At 35.4% G+C, this 22,738-nt stretch overlaps 1 protein-coding gene across 1 annotated transcript in view; it reads right to left on the reverse strand.

The window, feature by feature from the left end:
- The window catches only part of LOC309622170 (ankyrin-3-like), a gene marked incomplete at its 5' end in the record, with an annotated part of 67,825 nt that overhangs the window by 14,573 nt on the left and 30,514 nt on the right, over positions 1 to 22,738 (reverse strand). The window contains 9 exons of the mRNA XM_082409298.1: positions 887 to 946; positions 1,071 to 1,154; positions 7,573 to 7,659; positions 9,638 to 9,688; positions 11,476 to 11,854; positions 14,391 to 15,069; positions 17,758 to 17,901; positions 18,814 to 18,945; positions 22,373 to 22,447. Of these exons, the coding sequence (XP_082265424.1) occupies positions 887 to 946; positions 1,071 to 1,154; positions 7,573 to 7,659; positions 9,638 to 9,688; positions 11,476 to 11,854; positions 14,391 to 15,069; positions 17,758 to 17,901; positions 18,814 to 18,945; positions 22,373 to 22,447 (1,691 nt within the window). The remainder of the gene's footprint in view (positions 1 to 886; positions 947 to 1,070; positions 1,155 to 7,572; positions 7,660 to 9,637; positions 9,689 to 11,475; positions 11,855 to 14,390; positions 15,070 to 17,757; positions 17,902 to 18,813; positions 18,946 to 22,372; positions 22,448 to 22,738) is intronic.

A 22,738-nucleotide genomic window follows, 5' to 3' on the forward strand; every position in this document is an offset into this window, starting at 1 on the left:
CTTTTCCATAAAATAAGACCTGTCTTCACCAAGCACCAAGGACACACTTCTCTGGGAGCAAAGTGGTTGCACAAATACTCAGCTTTTACCCTATTTATAATGGAAAACACAGTAGCCTTTCCAATTTTCTGATTTACTCCTTCTGAGAAATTTTCAGTTTACTTTTCTCTTATGTAAACACAGGCTATTGAAGTTTCTGTTTTTTAAATGAAAAGGGTACAGGTCTGAGAAAGGGAAAGAAATGAAAAATAACCAGAGATGTTTTCTCTGGGAGCTAGAGATTCATTTGCTGAGTTACACTGCTCAGTGACGACTTTAGTTCTTTAACTGGCACATTGGAAATGAGCTGTTATTAACCCAGAGAGGAGAATCCTCCTCAGGTTAAGATGGGGGAATTCATATTTCCCTGTAGAATATACTGGAAAGAGGAAATGTATAGATTAGATGTAAGGATTTTGAGACGAGCTTTTTGTCATTCTAACTTTTAATTAAACCCTGTGCATTTGCTGGAAACAAGTGCTCTCTATCTGGGTCCCAATTAGGCACTGGGCTGCAGTAAAGCACTGGGCAGGGGTGGGGCATGGCCGAGGGGTTTGGTGGTGGTAGAGGGTTTTTAATTTTGTCTCCCATGCTCGAACCGGCATGTTCCAACCTCCATAAATGAAATGATCTCTGTGAAAAGTCAGAAGATAATCAGAGTATATACTGTTAAAGAATGTTAGGAAGGAAAATCTTTTTCTTTGACCCTGATCAAATGCGCAAGATGTCAAAAGCAGCAAATGCTTCAAGCTGCCACACTGCAGATGCCAGCCTGTTAGCAGCCTATTCTAGAGAGTTCACAAAGCTTTTATTCTCTACTTTCTTTTTGACAGTCCCTCTCCATTACCACGTCATCGTATTTTCTCTCTTGTGGGATAACAATTCGTCTTAGTATTTTCCGAGTGATCTGTAGGAAGCAATAGTGGAAAGGAGAGATTTTCCTGTTTTCTATTTTAAGAGGTGACACTACAGCAAGCAAATAGTAGAAAATCTAAACCCCAGGAGAAGCATGAAATCCCAGTGATGATTACTTTTCTGGTGATGAGGTTGCCTTCTTCATCAGTAAACTGTTCTTCTGTGACAGATTCACCAGGAATGTTTTTTGCTTCCTCTCCCTAAAGGATGTGGCATAGAGATTAGCAACATACTAGATGGATAGATCTCCACATCAGTCCATACACCACACACATGCTCTGTGGAATTTTAGAAAAAGAAAGTATAAACTCTACTTGCGATTCCAGGGCAAGGGGAAAAGGCTGACTCCATGGATGGTTATTAAGCAGTCAACGACATTCAAAGCATTAAACCTCAAGTATGTACAAGAATGATGGTTAGCAACAAACTCCAAGAAGGAAGAATTTGAAAATATGTAATCACAGAATACAGTTAATACATAGATAGACAAACAAAAAGGTTTCATTTGTTGAAAAAAGATTTAGCTAACGATTAGAGCTCTAATTAGATCATTTCACTTTGAATAATGTTTCTTCATTAGTCCTACGAAATCTCTCATTTTGGTGGATTTCCTTTTGTCTGATTTGAATTGAGGTAGCACCTTAGTTGGGGTGTTAATCACCCTTTGTTAGTTTGTTAAATTTAAAAATTCCTTTACTAAAGGCAATATTTTTTCAAATACTATGAGAAAAGTTCAGGGTACAGAGAAAACCTTATTTCTTTTTTTCAGACGGAGCCTTTCATAAGTTGTAAATGAGAATAATTAATGTCTGATGAAGTACATAGTTTCAGAATATTATCAAGTGAATGAGTCTTATGTGATGACTGATTAATTACTAAAGGAATGTAAGACGACAGCCTTTCAGTTAGTGACTGCTATCTGATTTAGAAGGGGAAACTGTCAAGGATCTTCCTCTGGTGAGTTAACAAAAAAATGGGATAAATTCTTAACTTGCCATGGTGGCATCATATTTTCCTGCTAATAGGCAGGTCAGTAGGTTTAGATGGCTCCTTAATGTCTATTAGCTCTATGATTGTATGATAAGAAAAACCACTCAGAGAGCAAACATAGGGCTGTATTTGTAACACATTACTTTCTTCACTGGTGTCAACTTTAGGTCAGTCTCACTTACAGTTTTGGGGAACAAGGACAAACATCTTAAGTGCAGACCCATTCTAGAGACCTACTGACTTGTTAGTCATACTTCTTTTGTTGAAGAGGTGACCTGTACAGTGCTACAGTACTGTGTACTGTAGTTATTGTACACCTGTAGGTTTTTTAGGAAAAATGGCAGATCACAAAGAAGACAGCTGCATTTCTGGGAGAGCCAGGATTCTAACCCTTTCAGTGTTGTCATGGGAAAGGTAGTAGCTCTGTTAATTTTGTCAGTGCCAGCCAATGGTGAGAAAATTCTATGATTGTTTTATGTCACCACCAGTAGAAAGGCAGTTGTGGTTTAACAACTGGTTTAATAACAGTGGTTATTAAACAGTGGTTATTAAACAGTGGTTTAATAACTGGTTTAGTCACTGGTTGTGGTTTAATAACAGAGTAGAGACCGAAACACTACCTTGTGTTGCTAACAAAATTCTGTTTTTATTCTTTTTTCTTTCTACAAAGTGACTTTGTATTCTTAGAGATTGTGGGCTCATAGGTCATGGGTGGGATATTTGACTCATTTTACCTCACTGTGGTATACAGGTGAGATGAAAATAAAACACGATGTTTCGTGCTGCTCATGCTTGCTTCAAGGTTCACCTTGAACCTTGCTTATGATTAGTTTCAATCAGCACAGTTAAGCAAGGGAAGGAAATTGGAAAAATGTAGAGGTCTCCTGCCTGAATGCACTAAAATCTGCAACAAGTTCTTATGGGAGTGTTATTTATGTTTCCTATGGTTGATTTCATATATCTGGAAAAAAAAATTTCATTTTATTTTACAAGTAAAGGCTTAAAGACGGCAGAAAAGCCAAAAAAAAAAAAAGGGTCATGAAAAGTTTCACTATAGTTTAAACATGTATAAGTGAGATACGTTTGAACTAACTCTTGCACATGTCTAGCTCTTTGAGTGTTAAGACAATTCCAGGATCCCAGGAAAATCCATTAAAATAGCATACTATTACGTATGTTATAAATTGACCCTTTGGTGGGGAAAGATGCCAATTAATTTGCAGACAGTCTCTGAAATGTGAAGTAGGTATATTTATAAGCATAGCAAATACATTTAAGTACATTGATTTATATTAATAGCCTTAGAAAAAAAGCAAAGCCCTAGTTATAAATAACAAGCCATATAGGTTGTTGAGATCTGCTGTGGTATGTGGGCATTTTCATTCTTTCCTACTGAAAATTCATACTGCTTATGTATAATTAAAGGTGAAGATACTTCTCTTAGTCTTAAATGGGCACTAACTGTAGTCAACTAGTGCTTTACATAAGGTCGAAATAAGATATATGATTATGTAGAAGCTCACTAAACTGAGGGAGTGGATTAGATAGTAGTTGACTGGATAGATAGGAAAGTTAGTAAGGAGTCACAAAATACATTAAAAAAAAATTTCATCCATCTTTAATTCTGTCAGGTACATTGGAGATCAGGTGTTACCAAGGAGAGGTCTTTAGGGCCTCTCTTTAATGAGAGAAAATAATCTCTAATTAGTTTCTAAGGTTCTTGAAAACCTTTGTACTTTTAAGTAAATAAAATTTCCCCGCTAGTTTTGGTGATGGCATTATTTTTGGCAACACCTACCGCACTTTTTTTCTTTCCTATTTCAAAGGAAAATTACAGCACATATGGTGTCACAGTATCATTCCTGGTGGCCACCTTTGTGAAGACTACTGTACTTTCCTTTGGACCCCTGCTGGAAACATTGCATTTTATAATTTTTATTCCTCTTTCCTTCTTGAATAAAATGAAAAAATAACAACATGAAATGTACCAGTTTGCTTCGATGTACACAACATTAAAACTTGAACTTTCAAAAAAATGAGATGAGAGAAACTATATAGGTAAACTTAGCAAATTACTAAGCAATATGTATTCTGAGAAACCCACTTGCTGGGGATGTATGTGTATATGTATATAGCACATGTATATTCTATATACACATACATATTGGTATATGTATATAAAATGATCTGAAGCTTGTGAACAATGGTTACCTTGTTCCATTGTTCCAGAACAATGGTTATCTGAAGCTTGTGAACAATGGGAAGTGGGATGGATAGATTGAACTTTTTGTACTTTTGAGTTGTTTGATGGGGGGAAACATACATGTAAACCCTTATTTTGAAAGTCAGTAAAACTCAAAAGTAGAAATAAAAATATAGTTGAACTATATAGTAAAAATGCAGTTATTTGAATCTAATCAAACTTCACAATGGTTTGAGTTGGTTTAAAGTTTTTACCTTTGTAATCACTGCATTTGCTAAGCAAATAATGTAAACAAGCTCGTAGGGACTGGTCAATTTAAACTGCTTCCAAGCATTTGAAACCACTGTGATATTATCATACTATACAGAAATAAATGAATATGCTTATAAAATTTAAAAATCCCAAAACAAATGGGAGAGTTTGTTAACTTGACTCATTTCTTAAGGACTTGAAAATATTAAATGTAAAAATATAAAAACATAAAAAAGAATGAATCCACATGTGAAATTAAAGAGAAAAATCATAAAATTCTACTTTCACTCCATTTATTATACTAACTGAATGGCTAAGAACACAGATTTGCCTAGACTTGTGATCATGGAATCCTGAATAGATCTACTGCTTTCATTGACACTTCCTGGCCAAAGCTAGCTCTGGGAAGGATGGAACAACCACCAAATAGTTTTCTGCTCTAGGATTCTAAGTGCTAGGGGAATTACTATGGCTGGTTCAGTCCAAGGTTGAACAGCCTCCATGAAGTAGGTCAAATTCCTAGCATTCTGGCCCCATCAAATCGTTTCCAGGAAAGATAGCTCAATGCTGCCTTCTTCTGTGTGCCACCGGAAAAGTCTAAATGGCCAAGTGCCTAATTTAGTCTAGGAAAAGTTATTCCTTTTTAATTTGTTCTGGACGAGAAGGAATACAGTATTGTGGAAAACGCAGGTAGAAGGCACTTCTCTAGAGGACCAGGGGTTAGCTTCTGGTCTCAGAACTGTTCCCGCCCAGCTGTGTGGTTTTGGGTAAATCAATTCATCTCCGATCCTTGGTTTTTGTCATCTAGGAAGAGAAGTAATTTTAGTCTCAATGACTCCTTTCGGTCCTAACATTCTCATTTTATGTGTTTTGACAGAGATGGATCCCATGTCACATTTACCGTGTAGTACTGCAGTCTCAAGCTCTTTTACATTAAAAAGGTACCAACATATGGAATAAAGAGAAAAGGCAACAGAAGTGTGATCTTTTTCAACTGCCCCCAAAATCTGAACAGAAAAATATTAATCAGAAAGATTTCTATGTATGTAATTTACAAAGATTTTTTCTTACACCTATAGCTTCCAGTTATAATTATAGCTAGCCTTTAGCTTTTGGTTTCTCTGTCACGTATGAAAGACATTTCTCAAAGCTTGTTTAAGTGATTCCATTGTTTATACAATGCCCTCCCCACTTATAAAACCCATTCTCTGATGATTCCACTCAACCTCCCTAAAATCACACTGACTTCAAGAAGTGAAGATTTGAAGAGAACACAGTCTCCTCTGTTTTATGAAGCCTGTAACATCAGTGTATTTCAGTCTTTTAAACTTAAGCTCTTAATAAAAATGTTAATATATATAATTATATGTTAAGCTTAAATATATAAATAACTCTTTCTAACAAAATTACTTAAAAGCTAACTTGCTAATGCATGTTGTAGAATTCTAGGAGACCAAAAGAAATAACCCTCACTGACTTAGGGAGGGGGTTGATGTTTCTATCGTTTTGTTTTAGTGTTCCCCAGAGTAAAACTTCTCTATGCTTTCTCCCACTGTCTATGCAGGATTATGTTTATTTTCTTCTGTCATATGTAGAGGAGTCAACTTCTATACTGGGCAGCTATTATAAAGAAATGAGGTGAATTTGATGCAACATGAGTATGTCATATGTTAAGCATAAAGAGCAAGTTACAAGACAGTATGTCTGGTATGCTTTTTCTAGATGTTTCACTTTAGTGTCTTCAAGAAGTAATATTTTAATCATGGGACTAGCAAAGCCTGAACAGAGTATGGCTTTAACATGTTCAGAAAAACCAAATTAAGGATTTCTTCCCCCTAATCCCAGCAAATGTGTGGGAGGTGACTGATTATGAGGACTTCATAAGTAGCAGGCCAAATGCTTGCAAAAATGCTAGATACCAGTAAGTAATTTGGATTGCCCATGTGGAATTTTCAAAGTGATTCATACTTTTTTTCACGGCCCCTATTGAGCTTAAGGTTGATTTGTGGATAATTTAGGATTTAGACAAGGACTTATTTTCTTCTCTAATGTTTCCAGAGTCTTAGAAAAACTATACTAGAGCAGATTTGGCAGATTTTCTTCTCTTCAGATGAAGATGAAAATCTGATCTACAAGAAAAGTACAAGCAGCAGGATTAAGAAGTTTTGGATACCTAAGCCAACTTCCCTACATCTCTGGTTTGGTGTCCTGACACTTTGGAAATGGGTGATAAGTTTGATAAATGGTTTTCAATAGATATTTCCTTTCCTTTCTTTCTCTTCAGAACTGCCAACCAAGGAGCCTCAAGTTATTTGGACCACATTCAAAGGACTGTGTATTGAAAATGGCTTCTTAGTTCTCTGCACTCAATTATTCTAACATCAAGAAAGATCTCTCTAAAGGCAGAGTAATGAAGACAAGCAGCAGACAGCGAGAAGCAGTCTGTAGGACCTCCCATACATAAGGTCGGTGCTTCAAAAGGCCTTCGTGGGGGAAATCAAGATTTATTCATAGTATTCAATTGTGCTGTAACAGGGTAGAATTACATTTTTCACTTCCAGTAAGAGTTGCTTCCTCTACTTAAAAATACAGCCTTAAAAAAAAAAAACAGCCTGATGTTTTGTATGTCAGTCAAGTTAAAAACCTATTTCAGAAGTTTTTGCTTGGTTTGCATTATGTCATATACATCCATGCCAGGCTATAACACTGAATCCTTAGTCATTGATTGATAATGAAGAACTTGTTTTCACTTAAAAACTGTTAAGACTGAGAAGGGAGCCTTTTAATTCTTTCATTCTCTTTCGTCTTTATCTTACCTTATCCTTCATTACAGCCTCTGGGGTTTCAGTTGAACATTTCATTTGATATGAACTATTCTCTCACCAAGGTAGAATCTTTGTTCACACATAGAATACTTTTCCAAGGAAAGCAGTATACAAATGCCAAGAATTCTCGGATAAAATTACAACTGCCACATGTCAAACACAAGCCTAGACAGAATACTCACTACCATGCAACGTGAGTCTTTCCTTTCGGTGGTTGTTTTTATAAGTTTTCAAATATGCAAAGAAACATACAGAGCCATTTAGTTACCAAGCATGCTGAATTTTCCAAACCACAAGAAAAGTTCTAATAATACAGCATTGCCCCATACTGATCCGGCTTCGGGATACCTTTATAATCAAACGCCGGCGAATAACTCGGGTAGTGACTCTCCGTTCTTCCTCTGAGCTTGAATCACTGTCACTGCCTTTCAAGTCCTGAGTAAATGCATTTTTAGTAGAATTTTGCCATCACATTTAAAATAAAAGACATTCTGAGACGGGAAATCAAGAAAGAATTTTTTACTTGCTGGTTCCCCGCACTTAAGTAAAATCATGATGTATATTTGCAGAAATCTTAAAAAAAATTTAAGTGGAAGAAAGTTTTGAGCAGAATTCTAAATGAGATTACTCTGTATGTGTATGTATATATGTGTATATAAATATATATAAAGTATACATAAATAATATATATATTTAATTACCTTGATCTTTACCTGCATATGTATATGCATATATATACTTATGTGTATATATAAATGCAATGCATATGTAAATGCATATGTATATATATGCAGGTAAAGATCAAGATAATAAAATTGTAAATTATTAAAAATAACAATGATGGAGACTTTGGCATCAGAAACTACATACATGCTACTAATTATTAGTTTGGGGAAATAATATAGATTTAAAGCTAGTTTAAAAATAAATATTATACATTTGACATGAATGTATAACCTTACAGTTAAAGGCCATCTTTCACTTGATCTACAGAAAGAGGCATAGTATTTCTGATTTTTATGATATTTTGGTCAGATTTGACAACTTTATCAAAAGCTATTTTGAACTTTACGAAAAGTGTACAATTTATATCAGCATAATTTGCCAGGAGATTTTTATCAGCATAATTCATATCTAATACATAATTGGAACTCAGTAGGAGTTTATTCAAATGAATGAAGGAATGTAAAAATATTTGAAAGCCTGAGGTCTTATTTTAAAGAACTAATATGAAATTAGAATAGAAACAACATTGCACAGACAAGAATATAGTACAGATAAGAATACAGTAATTACACAAAATATTACTTTTTAGGCAATAGGATAGGAATAAGGAAAAACTACCAAGTGATAAACAGTTCATAAGTCAAAGGGAAAATTATCTTCAGCTTCTACTTAAATATCATGGTCAAGAGTATACACTGAATAATTTTATTTCTAAATTTTAGTGGTGGAGTTCTGAAAACAATTCTAGTATTTTATTTTCTAAGTGTACTAGTTACCCCAAATCTGACAGTCCCAGAGATAGAAATTGTAGTTAATATCCATTGGAAAGATCAATGGCAGAATTGGTAAAAATAGGAAAATAATAAGTAAAATTGTTACAGGAGGTATAAGTGTTAGCAAAAATTATTAATGAAATGTTAGTCAAATAAAGTAGGCCATTTTTCACCAAAGGTAAACTTACCAAATATTTTTAAATGTTATAGTAATATCAACCTTAACTTTGTAGGAAATTTCATCTGAACAAAATACCCTACTGAATAATATGGTATCAAAAGGAAATAGTTTTCAAGTTTCTCACTCCTTGCAAAGATACTGGCTACTAAATTCCCCATTACTTTAAAATTTTTTTAGGAAAGGACCATAAATTCAGGACACTTAGAATGACCTAAATATTGTGAAAGGAGGCCCTACGATGGCTCAGAAAAGCAGAAAAAGGTAAGACGAATTCATATTGCAAAAGAATTACTAATCAGCATTTAGCAATTAATAGATTAGATGAGGCAGAAGAGAAAATTCAATCTGAATTATCCATACCCAGAATCTTAGACTGGGGAAAGGTTTTTCACTTGAAACATATAAAAGCAGAAGAACATATGTTAATGCAAACACTAACAGCAAACCTAGATGTCAATTATAATCCTATCAAGAATCATCTGAGACCAGCCCCTCACATAAAGAAAAAGTGGCCATTTGGCTAATGTTTGTTTCCATTTTCTCCATGGAGTCTCTGCCAGTCTTAAGGTGAAGGGTAGAGAGAAGATGGTAGTAGAATCTTGATCAGAATTCCTTTTAGAGAATTCTCTATGCAGTGGCACAGAGGGTAACTAGGAGACCAAATGGAATTTTCTCAGTACTCCTTGCCATGGGTTGCTGCATGTAAAGAGGTGGAAAGCAGCAGGATTTTTACCTTGTAACAGCAGGCAGTCATCCGTTTAAGAGCCGCACCCGGACTTTTGACCTGATTTTTCAGGGGACAAAAAGGGGGCTGTTTTCTGAGATCATACATCCGACGACCTAGTTGATTACTATTGTACTATGGTCTAGCCACAAAAAATACATCCTGGACATCTTCGAATTTCTTGTGAGGTCAGACTCTTATGTTCCAGAAGCTTTAACTTCACTATGAATTGCTATGCTCCTGAAGCCTTTATGCATTGGAGTAGGACCAGTGACCAATGCTAGAGGCACAAACTCATTTATAAGAAATCTCGAAACCATTTTCTAACAGTAAGTATTTTCCATTACTGATGAATTCAGCTGCATTTCCATTCGGGGTTAAGACTTTCTTTTTCAAATCCTCTTTATGCCTTCTCCATGGTTCCCCAATGGGCAATATGTAGGCACATGTATACCGTCGAAATGCTTACTTACATATTTCAGAACTTCCCTATCGATTTTTAATAGGTTTTTGCACAATACATTTTCATAGTTAAAACATCACTGTGTTACTGCTCCTAGATTTTGCAGGTTCATTTTAAAAGGGAACATTCCATCCAAAGTCATATTGCTTAAACATGCTAAGAGTTAACTAAAAGGCAGAAAGCAATACTCAAAACAACACTTGTCAGGAAGGAAATGAAAGAAAGTCCTGAGAATTTTATTTCCTCTCACTTTCCCTCCTAACAAGCAGTAAAGTGATCAAAAAAATAGCCTGCAGGAGGGAAAAGGAAAGAATATGATTAGTTAATAAGCTGATAATTAGCTCCTGAGTGATTAGGAGTTTACTAAATTTTTCTAAACCTCAAATTAATCACGGGCTCATTATTTTACAAAAGATTTGTTTCTTTTTTTTTTCTACCCAAAACACTGTAGAAGATCTTAAGTAAACTAGATGTTTTAGGGAAAACTTCAAGTACTACTATTCCAAAGATGTATAACTCTCAGTCTATTTCTACTGCATAGTTCATGAAAAGACACAAAAATTGAGAGAGCAAAAAGCAGTCAAAAATATAGGAAACAGAACTGATCTTAATTTTCTTATATCCATCTATGAATCATAATTTCAATTAAAAATTTTTTAATATCTAAAAATGTTTACCCTCAAAGAATAATGAAATCTATTAGATGGTAGCACAAAAACATATAAGTACAAAAAGCAAGCAAATAATTATATGACAGTAAGGTTTTTTTAATTATTAAAAACAAATATTAAGATAATTATCAACTTAGATATAAAAATAATTAAAATGATACTTTTAATGTTGCATTTCTAAATGCCGTCAACCAACAGTAGTATACCCACCTCATTTTAGGCTTGGGAACTGTGTTTCTTCAATTTTTAAAACACCCTTTCAGGCAACAGACCTTATAGGATAGAACTCTTAGGTGGGTCAATGCTAGCGACTCTTTAAATTGTGCAAAAGAACCAGAAAGGGTCAGGATAATTATCCTCCATCCTCAAGAAAGAAGACTAGGTTGGGAGTGAGGAAACCTAAATCCCAGACAAAATTAAAACTGGACCTTAAGCTACTTACTTAACATCCCTGTATTCTTTTCCCTCCTGAAAAACGGCTAAGAAGATGTTTATTCCTTTTTTCTACCCAATGAAAGAAGGGATGACAAATAGCATATATTTTACTCATTACTTTCTTTACCCCCATTATTAGTATTACAATTTTCAATCACACATTGATAATTTGGAAGTAGTAATGAACACTGGGCCCAGTGCTACAAGATTATCAAAAGAATTGAAGCGTCAGTACTTTCAGCTTAAATGACAGCACGGTGGAAAACTAGGTGACGTACCTTTTGCTCAGACCCATTGGATCCTTCTTCTTCATGGAGGTTAAGCCTTGGCTTGCCATCTGCAGGAGCAGTCCTACTCATCTTTTTCATACTGACAGGCACACAGGGTTTAGGCTCTTCTATGACAAACTTGCTGGTTTCTTCTAGAGCTTTCTGATATGCCGCTAGTGATGACGCTGGTTCATCAACACGACCAGAACCTTGTATTTTTGGCTTCAGAGTTTCCTTTGCACTCTGTTTCCCTATATCATTTTGGGATTCTGAAAAGTAAGATTTTGTCTTTGCTTCTGGAGTGACTTCTGCATGGCTTCCATTTGCTTCAAATTTTCCAGGTTCCCCTTTGAGATACGAGGCAATGGAATCTCTACACTGGTCAGGGCTGCAATAGAGAAGATGTGGAAATTTAGAATGGTAACATATGGCTGCAAATGGGCTTCAGAAGCTCTACATTTTCAACAGCCGTGTTTTTAACTACTTTTAAAGACATACAGTAGAAAAGCATGCAAAATCTGGTCATCAGATGTCAAACTGTGAGGGCCTGTTACGGGTGCGGGTGTGGGTGTGGGTGTGGGTGCGGGTGTGGGTGTGGGTGCGGGTGCGGGGGCGGGGGCGGGTGTGGGTGCGGGTGTGGGGTGAGGACACGATACACAGGCTCCAAGCATGCTCTCCACTCCAGCTCCCAAACCAGCTGGCTGGCTATGCTGTCCCTGCTCTTGTTTTGTTTTGTTTAATTGTACTTATACAGCTCCTTGGATTCTGTACCTTTTAAAAAGTAATCCTGAGAGGTTCACGGACATACCCAGAGTTCCAGACCCACCAATCTAAAAGAGGAGGAGATCTCAAAATGCTTTTCTATCGCCAGTGAAAAAACTGACGACAGAGAACAAAATGAATTCCTGTGACGAGAGCTCTGGCATCCTCAAGAACCCCTACGTTCCAGTCTTTGTATGTGTTTCCAATTGTGAATCCTACCGTCATGCGTTTCCAACCGTGGAAGAACCGTGAGACCCTTACTTGGGTTCTCATCTTTCTCCAGTCCTGACCTCTGCGGACTCTCTCTGGTGATAAGGGTGTGGGTGCTCACCTGCTGCTTCTACTACCTGTGAGGACTGTTTTCCTTTTGACTCTTAATAATCTTTCTCTTCCATTACTTTCTTTTAAATTGGTTTCTAATTTTTACTAGTTTCAATATAGACTTTTACTTTATAGTTTGTATATTGTTTTTATTAGCACCTTTGCTTATTACCTGTAGAATTCCGAAGGCAATAAAACTAGTGCAATGTTTTCTATGTACAATATACATATTATGTATATGTATGTGCGTATTCTTATAAATCAAATTCTGATTAAACACCTTTATCAAAAAATATTAATAGCACATCCTATTCTGGATGTTTAAGGACAGTCCCAGCATACTGTGAAGACCCTGTACGATAACTATAACTCCTAGCTATATCTAATTTCCTGTTATGCAACTATAAATTATGTGATTATGTCTGAACCTAGACATCAAAATTAGTACTATTTCTTGTCTCCATACTCTATTCTGTAGGCTGAACATAGAATTCATTGATGCTCCCATTCTTCAAAAGGAGTTTTGTGAACTCCTCTTTGCAAATGTTGTCCCTCCCTCTTTGGGAATTTTCATTGAGCAAGAAGCTTATCAGCAATATGAAAATATTAAACATGGTTATAAAATAAGTAAGTTGTATGAAAAGAACTGAGGTTTATCACTAGTTACCACTGAAGTAAAATATATTTTATGTGTGCATAAATAAAATAATGCCAACTATCACTGAGAGACTATTTGTACCAGTCATTGGGTAGGCATGCTACAGGCTTTCTTTTTCAATCTATAAACCTGTATGAGGAAAGTAGTAGTAGTCTTATTTTTAAAGCCAATTACAGTGGCGTTCTTAGAGCTTAGAAATTAATCTAAAGTCGAAAAGTGCAAACCTAATGGTGGTGGGGTTTGAACCAGTGTCTGAAGGATACTAGCTCTTACCCTTCTAGAGGAAGATCACTGTAAAAAGAACCAGATTCATGATTAGGGAATTATTTTGGTTATAAACAAATTTCTATCATGCCCATATTATTTGGGGGTAAAGAATTACATATGCCATATTGCAAATTATATAAAATATTCATGTAGAAAAAAGGAAGGCTATATAAAGTGTTAGTTGTTTTTCTTAGTATGATAAGGATAGATGACTTATTTGCTTCTCTGCATTTTTCTGTGACAAGACATTTAAAAACACCTATGTAAAAGAAATTCACCAAAATTTTAGTGGTGGTTATTGCTAGATGATGGCATTGTATTGATTTTTTAAATCTGTATTTTAAAATTTTGTATAATAAGCACATTTATGTTTGAAGTCAGGAAACAATAGAAATGCTTATATTTCTAAAAGACTTAGAATTCTATTTATTACATTATTTTAAATGAGCATTAATTTCTGGCTATGTGAAAAGAATAATACAACAGGTAAAGTAGAAAAGAGTAGCCTTCTAAAGTAAAGAAAATGTGTTAATCTTTAGCATGTGTATAACTTTTTGCATTTTACTTCAGCTAATTATCAGTAGTTTTAAGAATTATATTTGAGTTCAATGTAACTTTCCCTCTCCAGATTAGCAGAATGAACCAACCTTTAAAGCATGTATTATCCTGAAATTGGAATGGTAATTTAGAAAAACAGTAATTGCTAAAAAGCATATATTTAAAACAAACTACTGGAATTCCCTGGCGGTCCAGTGGTTAGGACTCCATGCTTTCACTGCCAAGGGTCCAGGTTCGATCCCTGGCCAGGGAACTAAGATCCCACAAGCTGCATGGCGCAGCCAAAAAATAAATAAAGAAAACAAACTATTAACATGTAACCTGCATTTCACTTTCCTTTTCTGACCCAGAGCCATACCTGTCATCCAGTCGATCTAGTAACCCACCAGTTATTCTTCGAGCTTGAGCAGGGGACTCTAGGTTTCCACTTGATGTCTCATTCTGCCAACCTGTAATTGAAGACATTTCCAGTTCTGCTTGCTGAACACGTTTAAGAACAGCCTGTACTTTTTCTTCTGTCATCGCCTCAGACTCTACTCCTTCTTCAAGTTGAATATCCTCAAATAGAGATTTGAGTTTTTCTTCCGTCATCTCCTCATCAGGACCAGATTTTCCTTTCTCTTGCTGCTCAGAGCTCACTCCTACTTTTCTAGTCTGTTCCAATGGCTCTGCTGGTTTAACATCTTTTGGGACCCCAGCCATCCTTCCGAGGTATTGAGGATACTCACTCAGACATACATTCTCCAACTGGCTCTCATGTACATCCACTGCTTCAGGTATTTCTGTCAAAGGCATTGAGTCTTCAAGTCTGCTCTCTTCCAAGGACGTGTCTTCTGCAGTTACGACTGGAGGTCCATCTGCTGAATGCTCTACATTCCCCTGGGAAGGCACTACCCCATCACTCAGTCTACTGGGGGTTCTAAGGGGAGATTCTATGCTAGAGAGATCACTAAAATAATCATCTTGCTGGAAAGGGGTGGGTGGTGTGTAGTGCAACCCTGTGGGAGTTTCCAGTTCCACTTGAAGGGAAGGATAACCTATGGAAGACAGTACATTTGGACTGACTGGAATGAATTAGAGCACATCAAACAAAAACACATGGAATGACTTAAATTATATTAGGTATGAAAATGTGTGATGAATTACAGAATAATGTTGATAAATTTATTGGTGTAGTTCAAGTAAATGTAATACAATGAAATAAAAGACTAGTGCAAACTACAATAAAATAGAATACTAGTTAATTAAGATATAAATTGTTTATCGATTTTGGTAATTTTAATACAGTAACTTAAATACACACGTTTAATCCAATATAAAGTTAGCTGTCATTACGTAAGATACATTTATTGCATGGCCAAATTAATATCTTTCTACTTTTGGCATGCAAAATCCACATTGTGGTGGACTGAATACAGCAAGCCACAAGAAACCAATTTTTATAATTAATTACTTATAACTTATTTTAAGAACTGTACATAAGAGTGATGCTATCCAACTCTTAATTCTTAACTTACTTCACATGAAATTTACAGCAAAGAAAAATGAATTTAATCTTTGGAAAGAAATGACCATTAGATTTTAGACCAGTAGCACTGGGAAAAAAATATAAAAAGATGTTAGGAAAAGGATTTAAAAAGCAGATAAAGTAGAAAAGACTCCATGTAAACTCTTCAGGTGTCATAATGTGACCGAGATGAAAGGGTTGTGTACGTATGGAAGTCTTGGTGAACTTGGTGGTAGGGGTCCACTCAGAAGCACGAATCAAATAAAGAGAAAAAAGAAATGATACACAACGGAGACAGGAGGAAAACCATTTACAGAGAGCCCTCTGAATATTCATGACAATGCTATGAAACACAGAGGTCTACTAACCAGCCTACACAAAGGGGAAGGAGGGAGAAATTCCCTTGTTTTAAACTTTGCTGCGTGGACTAAGGGAGTTATTTTTCTCCTTCAGCAGAGAGAAAAGTCAACAATGGTTCTGGTCGTGGTGAGGAAAGGAAGTTTCACAAAAGTTCAACGAAGAGGAGAGACGGGAACAAAAAGGCAACCAGGCACACTTTCTGACTTATTGGTCTACAAAACTAAAGCCTAATTTTTCCATCAGTCCAAGATAAATACCAGCTTAGCTTTGGTTGTAAATTCAAATTACTATAGGTAAGTGAACATTTTTCTGTTATGGTCACCCATAAACCAGAATGTTGAAAATTTGTCTAAGACTACATGAGGTTTATAATCTGCACAAGTAAAATTTACTTCATAAACATAAATTTCCCTAAGAATTTTAAAAATAGGGTATATAAAATATTAAGATGTAGCAACAAAAAGCCCTTGTGGATTTATTTAATGATAACTCTGATTTTAAAATATTAAATGAAACTTTCAATTCCATTGAATACTTCCCTTGCTTTCTGATGATCTTGTTTGTTAAAAGTACTTTTCTTAAAAAAGTTTCCCAGTAAAGAATATTAAAATATTCTATAAACTTGGCAAAAACCCAAAATTTGATATAACACTGGTCTATATTTATCTTGTGCACAGAGAGTTTGGTCATCAATATATGGTCTCACATATAAGACAAGGCCTTGAAGAGAGCTTTTTTCCAGGTTCTGTGGTATTTATAAGCTTAAAAAGAAACCACTTTTGACATTATTACCCACGTGTTTATGTTATGGGGATAACAAATTTAAATTTAAATTTAAATTTTCTGTTGACTTTAAATTTTCTGTTGACTTTAGTAAGCAGAAACTTTCTAAGAATTTGATATGTTTTGTCACATATGCAGAATTATAAGTTATTGATTATTGGTGGTCTAACTTTGCTGTTTAAAAATGGAAAAAAAATCACCATATTTTAAAAAAATTGAAATAGTAGAAAAATATCCCTAGCTCCTCTTCTTGCCTCCATAGTATCAACATTTTTTTACTCAAAATTCATTACACGAATAAATTTCCATTTATGAAGGAAGATGAACATCTTGAAAAACATAGTAAGATATTTGTCATACTTTTCTTAATACTTTGTTGAAAAAAGCCCCAATTTACATAATGAAGGAAAAATGACAATATTATCATATAAATTAAGCTAATGTAAAAGAGGAATTATTATGTTATTAGCGACACCTATGCTCATTGAATTAGAAATCATGCTACCTTTTATATACGATGGGTCAAGTAGTGTTTTTCCAAACAAAAAATGGCAGCATATGAAGTTAAAATAATGCTAAATAACTAAAACACCTGTTTGAGTGACACATTCGTCTCTTTCAGTACATGCTTAAATACTTGTTCTCAAAACAGTAATTAACCATTTTACTTAAAAATTTGTATAATAGCCCACAATTTGGTTTTACCTAAATAGGAATAAAAGAGTTCCCTAGTTTTTTAGGTTAATATAAAAATGACAAAAGCAACATAGATAATTTAATATCTCTAGATATTAAATTTTCTTCCATTTGGTCATATAAAATATTTGAGATACCAACTCTTTCAGTTAACTTATGCCTTTATACTTCATTATTTGTATTTTATATAACAGAGACATTTATCAAGTTTGTTCTATCAGAGTGTTTGTTTGCAGACTCTGGCAGAGAATATGCCGTGAAAATGAGAAATTAAGTCAAGCAAATCATAATTTAATTGGTTTTACGTGACTGCCTTGTCCTACTGCACTTTCAAATTTTATCAAATGATTAAGTAAATATGAACAGTAAATTCAGTTACCATCCACAGGGTCATGGAAGACATTGTTCTCATCTGCAAAACTTCTGGTGCCTGAAATATTTCCATAATCAAATATTGGTCCTTCTAGCAGAGTCACTATATCTATTCGATTAATTTTTGTCAAGACCGCAGTTAAGGCATCAGCTGAAAGAGGAGGAAAAAAAGGTTGAAAACCCAATTAAATTATTTTCTTCTAAGTCATCACAATATCCACAACAAAGGCATGGCTCTCTTGACCCTCCTAGCATCTTAGTCCCTCCTCACTGCACCTCTGCAATATTCACTATCCAGGGGGCTCAGAAAGCTCGCTGCTCCAGGGAAGATATGTTAGGGTCTTAAGAATCATTTTGTGAAGCTGTGTGTGATGACAGCAACATTTGTTCCATCTCTGTAAGGCGCAGAGCAGATAGGCCTCAAAACAGCTAGACTCCTGTTAGTTATAAGGGGATCTAATAAACACATTCCTCTCCTGTTAGACTGTCAAAATAGGTCACCCTTATAGTTGATGCTTAGCATTAATGACTTACTAAGGTCAGGCTGACCCAGGCAAACCCCCAGTAACCGATTCCACATCGTTATGGGTTGGCATTTGTCACAGTATAGCACCACTCCCCTACCGCCACCTAAACCACACAAAACCCAAGAATACTGGGGAGTTCTCTGCCATCACAGACCAGGCTGGATAAAATGATTTGATCCTATCCTTTTCTCTCTTACCTCCCTGCACATCCATTTCTGGCCATAGCAGTAACTTCACATTGTTTCCCACTGCCGCCCCATGATTGAACAGCTAGAATTATGTTTTCATTTTTGATGGTCACAGAGAGAAATGCAAAAAATGCAAATATAGACAAAATGCAAAAAAACCCCTACTACTTGCTTCCTAAAAAGCTTCCTAAAGACAGAAGTTTAGAATATTAGCACAAAATTAAACAAGTATAACTTCAAAAGACTTGCCATTACTTTATGAGCACTGTGATTTTATTAACAGTAGGCTTATCTGAAACATTAGACATATGCAATTTTGCAAGTTAAAGTAATATAATTTCAGCATACTTGTAGCATTTTTTCCGTCTCTGGTAACCCATTTTTTTAATAACATGAAGCTTTGAGAAATTAAAGAATTTGGATTTTCCACACGTATTTGATTGATTTCATCCACTGAAAAATTCAGTTCCCTTGCCAGTTCTGTAGAAAAGAAAAGGCGTTACTAAGGTTTCATATTGTACTTTTATCACATATATTTCATAAAAGTAATGCTCAACTGCCCCACCCCCCCCCCCCAAAAAAAGGAAAGGATTTTATAGTAAAACCCAAGTACAGCCCTTGGGCATTAATCTTTATATACTTGATTTCACAGGAAAATACTGATAATACACAGGCTGTGACTTATCTCTCCTAAGATAATTCCTTGGTTATAATCAGATTCCCTTTGGAGATTATTTTATAAAGATTCTTGCTCTGTTCAAAGAGGATGTTGCTAGATTCTTTTAACTCAGCCAAATTATTGTCTGCAATTTGAGCAAACTTCATACAAGATAGGTAGGGATATACAATTCATGAACATGCCACAAGAGGAGCCGTAGGGTTTTCTCTCGGCAACCTTCATGAAGTAGATCTTTTACTCACATAATACTCTATTCTATATGCCTTCAAGTTTCATCAATGCCACTTGGGAGGTTAAATGATGACTCCAAGCCAGATCATTGTCTATGATATGCTGTCACTTGTGTGAAAAATAAAAGGGAGATAAGCTTTCTGTCCAGCTAAGTGTATATAACCACACACTCAATCTTGTAAATGCAGAGTGTGTCTTTGGAAGGATACACATGATATGCGTAGTTGCCTTGGGAGAGTTAAACTTGGGAGTCAAAGATGGGAAGGAGACTTACTTTTCACTGTATATTTTTTGTACATTTAAAAAAAGATGTGTCAGGTGTTTATTACCTTAAATGATTATAAAAAGTAAGAAATGGGAAAAAAAATCCATGGAAAAGGAATTGGACGATTCTATCCTGCTTAAGAACCATTTCCAGCAGTTTGGCAAAATATATTCAGAGGCTCAAAAAAGTCTGTATCCTTGGGCCAACTGATTTCACTCCTAGAAATCTATGGTGACAGTACACAGGGTTGTACACAATTATTTACATACATGAATGCTCACTGTAGGCTTGTACTACTGAAAAATTGAAAACAATGCATGTGTTGAACAAAAGGAGAGGAGTTAATTAATGTAATGCAGTGGCTGGCAAACTGATCACAGCCCACAGTTAGAAATACGTTGTATATCATGGTGCTTATATAAATGAAACCACGTCTTCATGGAGCAAAACAACCTTAATATATGTGATACAGACATTTTCTTTTCCTTTTAAAAACAAAAACAAAGCATGAATTGATTTCATGACTCACTAGTGCATTGTGACCAACAGCAAAACACCATTGTAAAGTATGGCTATTGGATGTTATTTGTCCATTAAAACCAAGATCAGAAAGTAAATAAAAAAGCAGAAAATTACATTGTGTATACAACATTTTAAAAGCTTTTTGTTAAAAAAAAAAAAAACCCAAAGTACATTAAGTTGCTTGTTAACAGTGGTTCTGAGGGATGGATTTAAATTTTGTTCTTCTAAATGCTCATTTTCCTAATAATCTTTATCGAGCATATAATAATTTGAATTAGAAAAGTTAATTTTTTTTAAGTGCCTTATCTCTTTGTGTTTTTTGTTTTTTTAAAAAAATTATTTTTATTTATTTATTTTTGGCTGTGTTGGGTCTTCGTTTCTGTACCAGGACTTTCTCTAGTTGCGGCAAGCGGGGGCCACTCTTCATCGCGGTGCGCGGGCCTCTCACTATCACGGCCTCTCTTGTTGCGGAGCACAGGCTCCAGACGCGCAGGCTCAGTACTTGTGGCTCACGGGCCTAGTTGCTCCGCGGCATGTGGGATCTTCCCAGACCAGGGCTCGAACCCGTGTCCCCTGCATTGGCAGGCAGATTCTCAACCACTGCGCCACCAGGGAAGCCCCCTCTTTGTGTTTTAAGGGCAATAATCCTTACTGCCCTCATGACCAAACCATATCCTTTGTCTGGAGACTCAGTGAAGAGCAAAGACACATTGTCACTAAGAATTTTACAGTTTTATGACTTTGTCTCGCTATTCTTATGTCACATATTCTCCAAGAGTTTACTCTGACAAACTAAGGACTGGTTTTACTTAAAGAAAATAATCTAATAGTTATGGGTAAATAATACCACAAAATCAACATTAGCTCCAGGATGTTTTCAGATTACAGTGTCCACTGTTAAAATATAATACTATTATTAATTTTATGTTTGAAAATATTTATACATAATGAATTACTGTTAACTCTCAACAGTCTGCAAAGGATTATTCAGACCCCCTGTCTCTTCAGAGCTCCACTAGGCCAGGTCAGTTGCAGTGTGCCTGAGGGCAGGGCTGGCGGAAGGAAAGAGGAGGCCTTAATATGCAGAGGGTGGGGAAGGCCTGGGATTCAGGGCATTCGAAGGAAATAAATGGAAATGACCTTTTGTGCCATGATCTAGTTTCATGTTCTCCATTTTGATAGCCTAGATAATTGTTTCCCTGAGTAGAGAATGTATGTCGCTGATAGTATGCAAGATGACTTTAAATAGGACAATAACTTAACATTTATTTATATTTAACTGTTGTTTTTTGGCTGTGTGTTAAAAAAGAATACACTCAACCTATAAAACTTAAAATTTCTCTGATTCATGTGAAGTAGGATTTGGGGGTCCAGTTAACATCAAAACTACACAGCAGTGTGTCCAGTTGACACAGAGCCTTACCTTCATCTTTAATGAAGTGAAATCAAGCCAAAAATTCCTCTTCTACACACTGATTATACAAAGTTTCATTCATTTCACAGAGCTCCACTATTTTTGTAAATTGAATAGATTCATTCACCTGTATCCTATTTTTTTTATTTTAATTCAAAATTTAAGCTTAACTGTCATCCTTTGTTTTCTTGTTTATATAGTTATTGAATATGATCCTTGTTTTCCATTATCAAAGTGACATAAGATTTCCTTTTAAATAAATCTTTGAGCAGAAAAGTGAGTCCACTTAAAAGTGTCAGGTCAATAGGCATGCAAATAATATGTGTATATCATAAAAATTGTGACAATGACTCATGAATGCTTAAGATTTGTGAAACATAGGCATGGATTAGTTGAACTATTGCCTAAGAGAGCTGATCTAAGGGCATAAACCATAGTTAAAATTTTTGGATTATTTAAAAACCATAGGCCTTAGCTACGTTTTCCTATATGCCACAAAATAAATTTGCTATTAGGTAAAAGGTTAGCCCATATTACCAGAAATGGCATTGTGAAGAAAGTGCTTAAATTTAAGGTAAAATAAGATTTAAATTTCTATTCTTTAGGGTATATGCATTAGAAAAGCTTTGAAAAACACAGTATACGAGGTATTATCTATAATTAACTCTGGGTAGATAGAATTACGAGTGATAAAAATGTTTTTTACTCATTGCTTTTTTTTTTTTTAATAATAAACTGCTTGTGAAAAAGACAAATTAAGAAACTATTTGTTTCGTTCAGGTGTATACACACTTACCTGTCCAACTAAGTCCCAGGTGATCGGCTACTATTGCCATCCTGATATCTGTCCGTTCACATGGACTCTGTGGACCTACGATTTACAATTTCTTAATTAAAATAATCATCAAGAAAGACACGATACTGGAAAATTGCTTTTAGCAGTATTCAGATTTTACAGAGAGACTACTGCTAACACTGTACACTGAAATGTGTCCTAATCACCTACATGAACACTTGTCTTTTCACATGACTCACTTGATTTTCACCTGCATCAGGCCAAATGTCAGACCACACGGATGCTCAATGTAATGGAATTCAACATGCTGACAAGCTAGCTACTTTACGATAGTTACAGAAGTGTCGTGTTGGTGAAAACACCACG

Source organism: Balaenoptera borealis, assembly GCF_965194805.1.
Source record: "Balaenoptera borealis genome assembly, contig: HAP1_SCAFFOLD_1709, whole genome shotgun sequence".
Taxonomy (NCBI): Eukaryota; Metazoa; Chordata; class Mammalia; order Artiodactyla; family Balaenopteridae; genus Balaenoptera; species Balaenoptera borealis.